Genomic DNA, 14,266 nt, shown 5'->3' on the forward strand with positions numbered 1-14,266 from the left:
TCATAGGCTCCAGACTTCCTGAAGCCATGAAGGTTGGGTGAACCCCGGAATTATTACATGGAGAAAATCTTTAAACATTAATCTAGAAATGTTCCCAGAAGTTATCTTGAAAAAAAAAAAAAAAAACTCAGAAAAGGAGAGTGAGAATCCTTGCACAATCAATGTCACTAAGTTGCACATGTAGAAGCTGATGAATTGGTTTATGTCTTGCTGTATATATTCTCAATGACAACAACAAAATAAATGAAATTTAGAAAAAATGCATGCAGCCCTTCTCATTTAATATTTTATATGTTACAAGACTTTGATACATAGTCCATGATGATGATGATGATAGGATTAATGAATACGGTTTCAATTGTGGTGATAATTTTTTTTTTAATTTAATAAAGGTGTATCACAGTGTCATGAGACAACACTATACCAGCATTTCAGATAACTGATTTTTAATCTTTTTATTACTAATATCTTGAAGAAGTCAGTTAACTAATTTTTTCATCACATTTACAATTAGTAAAATGACTATTATTATAACGTTTCCTGACTATATAATTCACTGACTAGTTCATGATTGCAGTAAGGTCTCTATACATTTCTTGAAGCAAAACCTGTAATTTACTTGCATTTATCATGTCTTTTTTTCCCCTGCTTTTTTTTATTGTTCCGCCTTTCTTGAGGATGTCATTTACTGACCTCTGGCCACATAGTGGAGCCTGGTGACCCAGTGGTTAAGAGCTCAACTGCTAACCAAAATGTCAGCAGTTTGAATCTACCAGCTGCTCCTTGGAAACCCTATGGGCAATTCTACTCTGTCCGATAGGGTTGCTCTGAGCCAGAATCAACTTGACAACAGTGAGTCCGGTTTTGCTTTTTTTGGCCACATATGAGGAATCTATGATTTGGTGGATCTTTTTCTGAAGATTCAGGTTCTCCCAACAGAATGTGTCTCTAAAAAAAATCATGTGGAAACCAAGTATGATTATCATAAGATTGTAGTAGTCATTAGATTGTACTAAAACTCATTTCACCAAAGAGTTTTACGAGTTAAGGGATGTGTCCTTGGAGCATATATCAAAGATTTTCAAATTGTGACTTTCCATCATAAAATAGTATGTAACCTATTTTCTCTGAACTACAATTTCCAGCACCCTCTACATGTTGTTTGTCTCATTTAAGATGCCATTATCTGCCAGGGAAGTAATAAATTCTAGCAATGAGGATTAAAGTCGTCATGAATATATTCAATTTTTTTTTTACTCTCGTGCCATTACTCTCTTTAGTCTCTGGTATGATTTTCCCCTGCTATTGGTGTAAGCTTACAAAATTTTCAAAAGGCTGAAAAATAAGTTTTGGAGTAGATGGAATTTTAATACTTGATAATTAGTATAAATAAATTATTGAAAAGTATTTAGATCAGATATGTAGGACATTTTATTTCATTACTAGTAATACAAAGATTTTTTAAGACAGTTCAAAACCAAAAACAACTATGTAATGAAAATTTCCTTTCTTCACTCAATGAAAGCACTGATAGTGTAACAATTGCAACTTTTTAGCAGCAAATGGGAAAATGCAGTTTTAATACATTTTTCAGTGTTCCCAATAATGTTTGTAGTTTGACTCCCCCAAGTATCAAAAGCTTTAGGAAAAGTGCTATAGTACTTGAAAAACAATGTTTTCTCTAGTATAATACTTTCTGGCTTCCTATTATATCTAACAAAAGTATGATTACTGACTCAATCATTTAGTTAATAATTAATTCATTTGTTTAACTATTTATTTGATTTTGATCTAGCATTTTTTGTAATTCTGTCTTAGCACTTAGATTTATATCATGTACACCCACTTTCTAATTCTGTTCTCAATATTTTTTTTGTACGACATCTATTGATTCTTTTTAAGATATGTCTTTGTATAAATTATTTGGTTTAAAATCCAAAAAGAATTTTAACATCATGTCAGTTTTATATAAACATAATGCTAGTTTCTCACCATTAAAACATGTCCTATAATTTTACTTCTCATATTTTCTAAGCCTCTGAATGCTCTTCTTGGCCATCTCAAGAGTTTGGACCACTTCCTCTTGTCAGTTTATTTATTCTGGTACTGCTACTGACTGTATTGCAAGAGAAAGTAGACATTACTTCTCTCCTGTATGAACATATATGTCATGTGTCCCAGCCATGTGTGATCAGGGCCATTCATTTAGCAATGGTATTTGGTATATAACTGCTGATTGAACATTTGATACATATATATTATGATGCTTTGTGCTGCCTCAAAGGTAATCCTTTTTTTTTTTGGTGTGTGTGTGTGTGTGTTTATTGGAATATTGTGATAGACAGAATAGTGGCCACCCAGAGATAGCCACATCCTAAACCCTAGGAACTGTGAATATGCTCCTTAAAAGGGACTTTGCAGATATGATTATAGTTATGAGTCTGAGGATGGAGAGATTAGCCTAGGTTATCCTGGGATGCTCAATCCAATCACATGAGTTCTTAAAAGAATAGGAGGAAGAAAGACGAGTATCTCAGAGAGCTACAATGACAGAAGAAGGGGCAGGAGAAAGGAGCCATGAGAAGGACTCAATTTGCTATTGCTGGATTTGAAGGCTGATGGGGCCATAAGCCTAGGAACTTGGTGACATCTAGAAGCTGAGAATGACCTTCAGATGACAGCCAGCAAGAAAGTAGTGGCCTTAGTCCTACAATGTCAAGGAAATGCATTCTCCCAACAATCTAAAATGACCCTTCCCTCAGAGCCTCCAGGGACAAAGGCAGTCCTGATAATAACTTAACTTTAGTTCTGTGAGTCCAGTGTTGGACTGTGGCCTACAGAGCTGTAAGATAATGAATCTGTGCAGTTGGAAGCCATTCAGTATATGGCAATTTGTAACAACAGTCAAAGTGAACTAACACCTAAAAAAAAAAAAAAAACCCAGTGCCGTTGAGTCGATTCCGACTAATACATGGATTCACATAAAATGATGCATGAGAAGTTGCAGACTAGCTCACAATACACCAATCTAATCCATGACCACTTCCACAGTAGAGGGAAAAGTTTTGAAATATTCAACTTCCTAGTGTCCCTTCCAGCTACGTATGGGTAGACGACTCAGGTCTTGCTACTGAGATGAACTTAAATGTCAGCAAGTGCTGTGTATTTTGTTTTCACTTTATTTCATTTTTGGAAGGTTGAAGCATTCATATCTAAGAATAGAAAAAAAGGAAGATGTAAGAAGCTTGTTACTGATATAATACTTTTCAAAGCCCTGGACTAGCTAACTCATCCCCCCAGACATTTTGCTGTGTGAAATATATAAATAAGTTTTCTTTTATATATCTGAATGTAATTCTGAAAGAGATAATATCGACAATATTAATGTTCTACAATATTTGGGGGCAGGCAGCTTCTCTTTAGTATGTTTTCCAAGTGATGCAGAAGACCTTTTGTGATAAGAAGTGTGTACTCAGGAAGGCAGGTTTTGGTACTTGAATGAACATGGTATGACTGAACACATCAAGGGTTCAAAAGATGATTTTCTGTGATAGGCAAATATTTAACATTCTGTCATATGATGTATAAACTTTTGTGGATATAGACAGCTTGAAATATCTCAGTCCTTTAAAAGAATTTAATAAACTTAAAGCAGCAATGGGGGCAGCAATAAGAAAGGTCTTAGAATGGTCCATTTCAACATTCTTCACAGGCAACATTCAGTGACATTGATTTTGTTAATTACGTTATTCAACAATCACCATAAACGATTTCCAGATATTTCCATCACCCTTAACAGAAGCTCTTTGGCCCCTAAGGAATAACCCTCTGCTTTTCCCTCCCTCTGCCCATCCATGTAACCACTAATAAACATTGGCCTCTACACATGACTATTCTAAATATTTTACGTAAGTGGGGTCATACAATATATGTCCTTTTGTGACTGACTTTTTTCACTCAGCATAATATTTTAAAAGGTTCATCTGTATTGTAACATGTATCAGGATTTCCTTTCTTTTTATGGCTGAGTAATATTCCACTTTATAGATGAATCACATTCTTTTTATATATCCATCTGCTTATGGACCTTTAGGCTGTTTCCGTCTTTTGGCTATTAAGAATATAGCTGCAAAAAATATTGGTGTATAAGATTCTGTTAACACTCTTGCTTTCAATCCTTTTGGGTATGTACTTAGAAGTGGAATTGCTATATCATATGGTAATTCTATGCATAACTTTTTGAGGAAGCATCCAACATTTGTTCTCAGCAGCTGTACCATTTTACAATTCCACCAGCAGTGGGTAAGTGTTTTGATTCCTCCACATCCTCGCCAAAACCTGTTGATCTCCACTTTTTCATCCATAGCCATCTTTGTGGGCCTAAAGTCAGATCTAACTGTAATTTCAGTTTGCATTTGGGTATTAACTGATGATGTTGAGCATTTTTTTCATGTTTGTTGGTCATTTTTATCACATTTGTTAAATATCTATTGAAGCCCTTTTTGTATTTTTTGATTGAGTTGTTTTTGTTAAGTTGTAGGGGTTATTTATATATTCTACATATTAAACCTTTATCAGATACATGGTTCTAAATAATTTTTCCCCAGTCTGTAGCTTGTCTCTTCACTTTGTTAATACAGTCCTTACACAAAAATCACTTGGCTTTTTATACATCAGCAAGAAGAATTCCAAAAAGGAAATTAAGGAAACAATCCCATTTGCAGTGGTATTTAAAGAATAAAATATATAGCAATAAATTTAAACAAAGGAGCAAAAGACTTGTACACTGTAGACTATAAAATGTTATGGACAGACATTAAAGAAGACCTAAATAAGTGGAAGGATTTTCTGTGCTTATGGATCGAAGACCTCATGTTGTTAAGATGTTGATACTACCTGAACGATCTATAGATTCAAGAGAATTCTCAAAAATTTTAACAGACATGTTTTTTATTATTGTAGCAAACTCTTTGAGTGGCAGCCACAATGGCTTAGTTCAATTAGAAAGTAACCTGGGAATGAAGTTGTTCCCTGGACAGAGACCTTCACCTATTTAAAGAGGACTAAGTTCGTTATGAGTTTGAATTGACTCAATGGCATCGGGTTTAGTTTTGGGTTATTTGTTCTGAGAGTAGAGCATCTTTTAGATGGTGGTTAACTGCTGTTCCAACAAAAGTGAATTATTTAACTGTTACAAAAAGCTTATTTGTCATTTTATCACAATCATTAAAGGTAAGCACAAAATTTTCCTTAATCAACAGGTAAGCATGAACTATATCTGTCCAATACCAAATTTATTTTCACGTCTATCTTTATTTTATAAGCATTCATTTTTAGAAAACAAAGAAGTAATTTTTTTTCAATTTGAACACTTTTCAGATAGTCATAGTACATTTCTTATTTTCATGATTATGAGATAAAATGAGAATTCAGTAATATAATGGGCCCATATATCAAAACTTACTGTCTTCATCAATATCATCATCATCCTAAGTGCTAACATTTGTTGACTGATTACTATATGTTAAGGATGGGTATAAATATTTTACATGTATTAAATCTATGGATCATATCTCATAAAAACCTAATAATGTATGTATAAAGAACAAGACAGTGAATGGACATAATTGAAATATATTTGTTTTCTACTGGTATCTAAGAAATTATTTGTTTGTTAAGAGTTAGGTTCTATGATAAAGCTGAAAATACTAGGGATATGGTGGTATAGTTTTCTTTTTATCATTAGAGTCTTCTACTAGAGGAAAAATTCCTCTGAATTGCACTCATCAATTTCTAACATTCATTTCCTATCTTCTGTTTAATTTTAAACTTGCTGTTAATTCAAGCAATATATTAATATATTATTACTTGAACCAGGGAGGGTAGATCAATTAAGCCCTGGGATACTAGCGGAGAGGTTGTGATGATGTTTCAACTGATAACAAAATCTCTGCCCCAAACAGAGTGTGGAGACCAGAAAAATAAACATAAAGTGTTTGAGCAAAAATAGACATGCCAGCATGTCTATCTAGTTATTTTCTTTCTGAGTTGTATAAAGAGTAGTTTCTAATGATTCGTGGAAGTCAGATGGAATTTGAATAATTATAATATTTATTACTTTAATACTGGCTTTACACTGAGAATCGTTTTTGATGTTTATAACACTGTTTCTCCTTTTTATACAAAAAAATTGAGAAAAAAAAGGTTTTAGTTGGTCTAGGAGACACAAAACACTAGATTCCTGTTTGCAAGTTTAGCTGTTTCCTTTTCTTGTTCTTTCTTCACACTTTAATTTCAGGTTTCTTTTCAGATGTCCTGCTCTGCTTGATCAGTGGGAATAATGCAGAGAGGGAGTCTAAGAGAGAAGAGTTATGAAAAGATCAGACAAAAAGTAATGAGGGTACAGTTTCTGAGGACGATGATCAGATCAAGTGTGGCTGCAGGATACATGGTGGTGACAAAAAGTCGACAAACAGTTGTGACCATTTTCCATGCATTAGGCTCTAGATGGAATTACAGAGGTGGATAAAACATCGCTATAGTTTTATAGAATAGTGAAGTTAAAGTATGGGTTGTACAGTCTAAAGAATTAAAATCATATTTTATTAATATGTGTTAGACGCCAGTTTAAGACCATCTTAAAGACTCCTTACACGAACGTTGACATTCCCTACAATCTAATTTTTATTGAGAGACCTGTGTCAGATAATGATGTGGAAATAACTTTAGAGCTTTGCTATTTAGTCTAGAATACTGTAGATGCTAGAGTAAGTGGTTGTTTTTCCTTTACTTAGTCACCGAAAATCCCTAGAATGTCCAAATTTGGCTACTGTCCCAATTGTGTCTCCTCTAAGACATGATACATGCTTAACACCCTTAGTAAGCAGTTAAAGGTGAGTCTCCTCTTTGCAAGGAGTTAATCACTATTGATGGATACCAGGGAGGTTGGACCAGTTAAGGGCTAGAATATCAATCAAATGTTTGGCACTTTGAATTTACCCTGATGTGCCTTGGAAGATAGGCCTGGTGATCTGTTTCCAAAAGGTCATAGCCTAAAAAACTCTATAGATCAGTCCTACTTTGACCACATGTGGTCGTCAGGAGTTAAAATGAACTCGAAGGCAACTAACCACCAAAAAATAACCATTTGTATTTACTTTCAAATTAATTTACACATATTATAGAAGTTTTCAAGCAATACTGAAAACAATGTGGCAATGTGCTAATATTTTAAGAGTGAATAAGATGAGTATTATTTAACACACTCACAAAGCAAAAAAAAAAAACATTATTCTAGTAATGGTGGGAGTCAGGTCACAGGTAGTAGCTCATTCTTACTACTTGGAAATTATTCTACAGATTCAATCAATTCGATTCATTTATATAATCCATCAAATAAGTTATTAAATCAAGTTACATGACTGCTAACCAAAGGATTGGCAGTTGGAACCCATTAGCAGTCTGCTTCTGTAAACTTTTCGCCTTTGAAACCCTATAGGTCAGTTCTACTCCATCCTGTAGGGTTGCTAAGAGCTGGAATCAGCTCGAAGCCAAAGGGTTTGGTTTTCTTGTGATATGGATATTAATGAATCATGTTTTGTTGAATAAAATGCTATGCATTGCATAGAAAAATGTATTGAATTCTCTAAGAAGCTTATAATGTAGGATGAAGGGTAAGAAAAGTATGTAATATAAATTGACAGTGACAGTCTAACACTCACGTGTGCAGCTTGCAGTGCCTGCGAGAGAGACGACTGAACGGCACAAACGAGGTCGGCAGGAAGACAGCAAGTACTGAACATGGGATGATTCGGGAAAATATGGATCATTTGTAGTTAATGTTACTCTTAAAGAAAGGGTATGTGTGAAGAATAAAGAAGCGGACATTCTATTTAAAATTGCTTTCTTGAGCATAAAAGCTGGATGAACTCGTCTCTAACTTATGCCTGACTACAAAATGTAAATAAAAATGATGACTTCTGACTTCACAGACCTTACACTGAAATACAAGCACAGATTTAAAGTTTAAATGTCAGCCCGTAATATTTGGTGGTTAACTCATCATCATGTTTTATAATAAAATAGCCTCAATTTATAGTATGTTAAAGGAAAAGGCGACTTCTGAGATATCATGGGAAAATCACCATTTTCTAATAACTACATTTAAATGGTTCAAAAATAGGATAGATGACTTACAGAGTATTTATTCCCACAATGAATTTAATTTTCAATTGATAGTATTGAGAAACAGAATTGAGAGGAAAGCATGCCAACTAAAAAAATGGAATAATTGCTATCACTGAAAACAATTCCAGATATTGAGATTTTTGAGTGTTTAGATGAATAGCAAACTTTATTTTTTATTTTATTTATTTTTTAATAGTTTTTATTGTGCTTTAAGTGAAAGTTTACAAATCAAGTCAGTCTCTCACAAAAACTTATATACACCTTGCTACATACTCCCAATTACTCTTCCCTTAATGAGACAGCCCACTCCCTCCCTCCACTCTCTCTTTTCCTGTCCATTTCATCAGCTTTTAACCTCCTCTACCCTCTCATCTCCCCTCCAGGTAGGACATACCAACGTAGCCTCAAGTGTCCACCTGATCCAAGAAGCTCACTCCTCACCATCATCCCTCTCCAACCCATCGTCCAGTCCAATCCATGTCTGAAGAGTTGGTTTTGGGAATGGTTCCTGTCCTGGGCCAACAGAGGGTCTGGGGGTCATGACCACCGGGGTCCTTCTAGTCTCAGTCAGACCATTAAGCCTGGTCTTTTTATGAGAATTTGGGGTCTGCATCCCACTGCTCTCCTGCTCCCTTAGAGGTTAGGTGAACAGCAAACTTTAAAATCATGTATGTGAACAACAGAAACAAGGAAATACAAGAAAACGCTTAGCAGAAAAAAAAAAATTGTTTCCTATGGATCTATCCAGGCAATAATTTAAGAACAAACTGGACCATTGTTTTAGAGCAACTGTCATTTATAGGAATTGTTCTCATAGAGAATTGGAAAAATTGTAAGACATACCACCCACAGTTGGCAAGTGAGAGTACGAAGCCAAGAAAAGTGAAGTAACTTGTACTTCTGATTTTATCATTCCAACAGATGAAATGTGAAGTGAAAAAAGCTGAAGGCAATGTCTCTACAGTGATGCAATTCGTACTGTTGAGATTTTCTGACCTTTCAAATCTCCAAGGGTTTCTATCTGGAGTGTTCTCCATCATTTACATAATTGTTATAATTGGAAATAGCCTCATAATAATATTAACCAGTCTCGATCCTGCATTACGGAAACCCATGTATTTTTTCCTGGCAAATTTTTCCTTATTAGAAATTTCTTATGTAACTGTCACTCTCCCCAGGATGCTAGTGAATCTTTGGACACAGGACGGAAGCATTTCTCTGCTGGAATGTGCCACCCAAATGTGCTTCTTTCTTATTCTGGGGGCCAGTGAATGTTTCCTCCTGGCAGTGATGGCTTATGACCGCTATGTGGCCGTTTGTAACCCTCTCCACTATCCTCTAGTCATGAACCAAAAGATGTGTGTCCAGCTAGCAGTTGGCTCCTGGGTCATTGGCATCCCGGTCCAGATAGGGCAAACAGCTACAGTTTTCTCTCTGCATTTTTGCAATTGTAACCAAATTAACCACTTCTTCTGTGACATCCCTCCCATTATCAAGCTGGCCTGTGGGGACACTTCTGTTCATGAGATGTCTGTCTATGCAGGAACTATGTTGTTTGCTGCTATTCCTTATATGTTGATACTTGCCTTCTACAGCAAAATCATTTCCACCATTCTAAAGTTGCCAGCAGCCTCAGGACAGGCTAAAGCCTTCTCCACATGTTCTTCCCACCTGCTGGTTGTGGTTTTATTCTTTGCATTGGCTACCGTCACCTATTTAAGACCCAAATCCTATCATTCTGCAGGAACGGACAAACTGCTATCTCTTTTCTACATTATACTGACTCCTATGTTTAATCCCATGATATACAGCCTTAGAAATAAGGATGTCATTGCCGCACTGAGAAAATTATTGCTTAAAAAAAGTACGATAGGTAGAAACAACCTAAGTGTCCATCAGCAGATGCATGTGTTACATTTAATATTGCTCGATCCTAAAGAGAAATAAAGTCCTTATACACAGCACAACGTAGATGAAACTTGAAAACTTTATGCTGAATGAAATAAATTAGTTGCACAAAGACAAATATTTTATGACCTCACTTATGGGAGTGAGGAGAAAAGGAGAATTTTTACCTAGGAGGCATTGCGTTTATGATAATGGCAGTGGAATAATTTGTAATAATGGCTGTACAACATGAATATATTTAATGTCACTCAATTATGCATGTAGAATTTGTTGAATCGGCAAATCTTCTGTTGTGTTTATTTCACTATATTTTGAGAGAAGTATGATGAGCTTAGTTATTAACATTTTAAGTGTGTGTCACACAGTTATGAAATATCTCAAATCTCTACATTTCTGTGCTGACAAGTCAATCACTTCCAGCTTAGGAGATGCTTTGAGATACCTAGCTTAGTTTACTATGCTTAAGTGTATACTGGAAAAACTGATCTAACTTCACTGTTCCATATCTATACAATAATCCTGTTGTATAAATAAAAGCGTGATCTCTTCCACACTTTCTTTATAAAATCGAAGAACAAAATTCAAGCTATTAAAATTTTTAGTTTAAATATTCTTGCAAGTATACAAGATTAGTTGCCTTAATTAATTAGTTGTCTAAATTTTCATAGTTGTATTTGCTAGAATTCTTTTCTGATTCTATATCAGAGATATTGGACAATAGAAAAAAAATCAATGTATTGTTTCTGGCTGGACAGTAGTAAATGAAAAATGTGTGTTTGTTGAGTAATTAACTGAGTGCATGGACAAATGGATACTGCTGCCTTCTACTTCAAACTTTTGGGTAAATCTATAGATTTTAGAGCATCAATAAGCATTGAGAGCATATTTATTAAACCTACTATGCACCCATGTGGGACTGTTGTTGTTACCTGCTGTCCAGGCAGCCTGACTCATGGCGACCCCATACACAATGGACGGAAATACTGCCTGTTCGTATCCCATCTGCATGATCGGTTGTGTGGGTCAGTCCATTCTGATCCATAGGGTTTTCATTAGCTGATTTTTCAGAAGTAGATAGCCAGGCCTTTCTTTCTCATCCATCTTAGTCTAGAAGCACCACTGAACCCTGCTCAGCATCGTAGTAACATTCAAACCTACCCTGACAGATGAGTGATGGCTCTGGTGGAGGTGCACTGGCCAAGAAATGAACCCAAGTCTCCTGCGTGGAAGACAAGAATTCTAACACCAAACCACCAATGACCACCATGTAGAGTGATTCAAATCATATTTGCAAAAAGAAAGCTTACATACACTTAATTCTCACCCATGTAACTTTCTGCCAGAGCACACCATGTAACAGAAGACCCCTACTCATATCAACCAGTTAAATTTCCAGATATTTCTATGTTCTTTTTAGCAGTTATGGCCTAATGCTCTGGTTTATTACATCCCTTTCATCACTGCACTCCAAACAGCAACTCCTGTAGCACTTCAGATTAAAAGCTTGCAAGCTGCCCTCCTAGGCAAAACAGTTAGTCTCTATTCACTTGGGACATCAGAGAAAACAGAAGAGTCAAGAATAGAAGGAGGATATGGAATGTGTGGCTACTTACTTCCATGAACAACTGCCTCCTTTGGCATGAGCCCAGGAGAACTGCATGGTATCTGGCTAACATCACTGAATATTTTGATCAAAGATTCCATAGAGGAATCCTGATCAAAAGTGGGAAAATGCAGAACAGAGTTTCAAATTCTCATGGACTCCAGACTTCCTGGAGCCACTAATGTTGGATAAATTCCTGAAAATATTACTCTGAGATAAACTTTAAACCTTAAAGCAAACATGTTCCCTGAAGTCATCTTAATATGGAATATAGTTTAACTTAAGTACTAAAAAAGGTCTGCCTTGAGCATTTGGCTATTTTAAGAACTGCTCAAATGGGATCAAATTGATACCAGCAACTTGAAAGTTTAGATAAGAATTTTCGGGGGTAGTAAGTTTATGTTAATGAGGGGGGAATAACTCAGAAAAGGAGGGTGAATATAATCAGTCACTAAACTGGACATTTTGAAACTGTTGAATAGGAGTATGTTTTGCTGTGTATATACTCAAAAAACAATAACAAAATAAATAAAATTTAGAAAAAGTGCATGCATCACTTTTCATTTAATATTTTATATGATACAAGAATTGTATACATAGTCCATGATGATGATGATGGTAGTGATGACAGAAATGATGATTATGGTGACAGTTTTGGTGGTGATTTTTTAAAATTTAATAAAGGTATATCACAATGTTATGAGACAATGCTATCCCAGTAGTTCAGATAACTGATTTTTAACACTTTTATTACTAATATCTTAAACAAATCATTTAAGTATTTTTTTCATCACATTTACAATAAGTAAAGTGACAATTATTATAAACTTTCCTGATTATATAATTCACTGACTAGCTCATGATTGCCTGTGAGATCGCTGTACATAATTTCTTGAAGAAAAAACCTATAATTTACTCTCCATACATTATTTCTTGAAGAAAAATCTATAATTTACTTTCATTTGTCATATCTTTTTTCCCCTGAATTTTATATTGTTCCAGCTTTCTGGATGGTGTCATTTACAGACCTTTCACCACACAGTGGAGCCCTGGTGACCCAGTGGTTAAGAGCTTGGCTGCTAACCAAAACATCAGCAGTTTGAATCCACCAGTCACACCTTGGAAACCCTATGTGGCAGTCCTACTCTGTCATATACGATCACTATGAGTTGGAATCAACTTGATAGCAATGGCTCTGGTTTTGGTTTTTGGGGGGCCACATATGAGGAATCTAATATATAATTTGTTGGACCCTTTTTTTGAGTATTCAGGTTCTCTCTTTCATTGTAAAGGCAGATTTAATATATTCATCCTCAGAAATATATGTTTAATAAAGAAGAAAACGTGTGCATTCCTGCCTATATCCAAACTGGATGATTGTTGATACACACAAACGCACACACCCACCCACCCATCCACAGGATTGCTTCTTGCATTGCCTTGACAAAGACCATTTATGCATTGCCTTTTATACACCATTTATATATTAAAATTTTGGTAAACTTGTTCACATCTTGTTACTGTATAGTGCCATTACTCTCCTTCCTCTATTGTCATTTTTTTCTGCCATTGGTGTAAAATTATGTAAGATTCATATGCCTAAGATTTATCTTTTGGAGTTAATGGGATTTTAACTTCCAAGGCACCTCTGGGTGGGTTTGAATTGCCTACCTTTAGGCTAGCATTGGAGCACTGAACATCCAAGAACTCATATATATACACTTATACATACAAATAAAATAATATAATAAACAAAAATTAAAAATAATATAATTATGTGAGTTTTGTTGTCATTTTTTCTTGCAATCTATATATGAATTAACATGTTTCTGAAATGTTAAAAGTGCTAGATTTTTTCAGGTAGGTCAGAGTCTCTTACATTCCTAGAAGAGGTGGCTTCACAGACATATGTGCAAATTCTGTAGCAATATTCATACATTAAAAAGTCCTCGGGTAGTGCAAACATTTAAGAGTTCAACTACTAGCCAAAAGGTTGGTGGTTTGAACCTACCCAGAGATGCCACAGAAGATTTGACTGGTGATCAGCTTCTGAAAGGTCACAGTCTTGAAAACTCTATGTGCAGTTCTATTTGGCACACATGAGGTTGCCATGAGTCAGAATCTACTTGATGGTAATGGGTTTGATTTTTCTGTATGTTTCTTTTTTGATGTTGTTGAAAGTCCTTCTCAAGTTCCCTTTGAGGGTTATTTTGTCCTTCTACAACAAGTAAGTATTCTATATGTCTCTATTCTCTGAACAATTTTGTATAATTTCATATAGTTTCTTCCTAAAATATTTGTAATTCACTGGTGAAGTCCTTTGTGACCCGAGGTTTTTTTTTTTATAGTTTTCATTATGCTTTAAGTGAAAGTTTACAAATCAACTCAGTATCTCACACAAAAACCCGTATACACCTTGCTACACACTCCCCATTACTCTCCCCCTAATGAGACAGCCTGCTCTCTCGTTCCACTCTCTCTTTTCGTGTCCTTTTCACCAGCTTCTAACCCCGTCCACCCTCTCATCTCCCCTCCTGGCAGGAAATGCCAACATAGTCTCAAGTGTCC

The 14,266-nt window shown here is 35.4% G+C and overlaps 1 protein-coding gene across 1 annotated transcript; it reads left to right on the forward strand.

The window, feature by feature from the left end:
• Window positions 1–9,102: 9,102 nt before the first annotated feature.
• LOC126080476 (olfactory receptor 10AG1-like) lies at window positions 9,103–10,134 on the forward strand. Its single transcript, XM_049891689.1, has one exon. It carries the CDS (start codon window positions 9,109–9,111, stop codon window positions 10,132–10,134), a length of 1,026 nt encoding a protein of 341 aa, XP_049747646.1. The 5' UTR covers window positions 9,103–9,108.
• Window positions 10,135–14,266: the final 4,132 nt, after the last annotated feature.

Source organism: Elephas maximus, chromosome 7 (genome assembly GCF_024166365.1).
Source record: "Elephas maximus indicus isolate mEleMax1 chromosome 7, mEleMax1 primary haplotype, whole genome shotgun sequence".
Classification (NCBI taxonomy): domain Eukaryota; kingdom Metazoa; phylum Chordata; class Mammalia; order Proboscidea; family Elephantidae; genus Elephas; species Elephas maximus.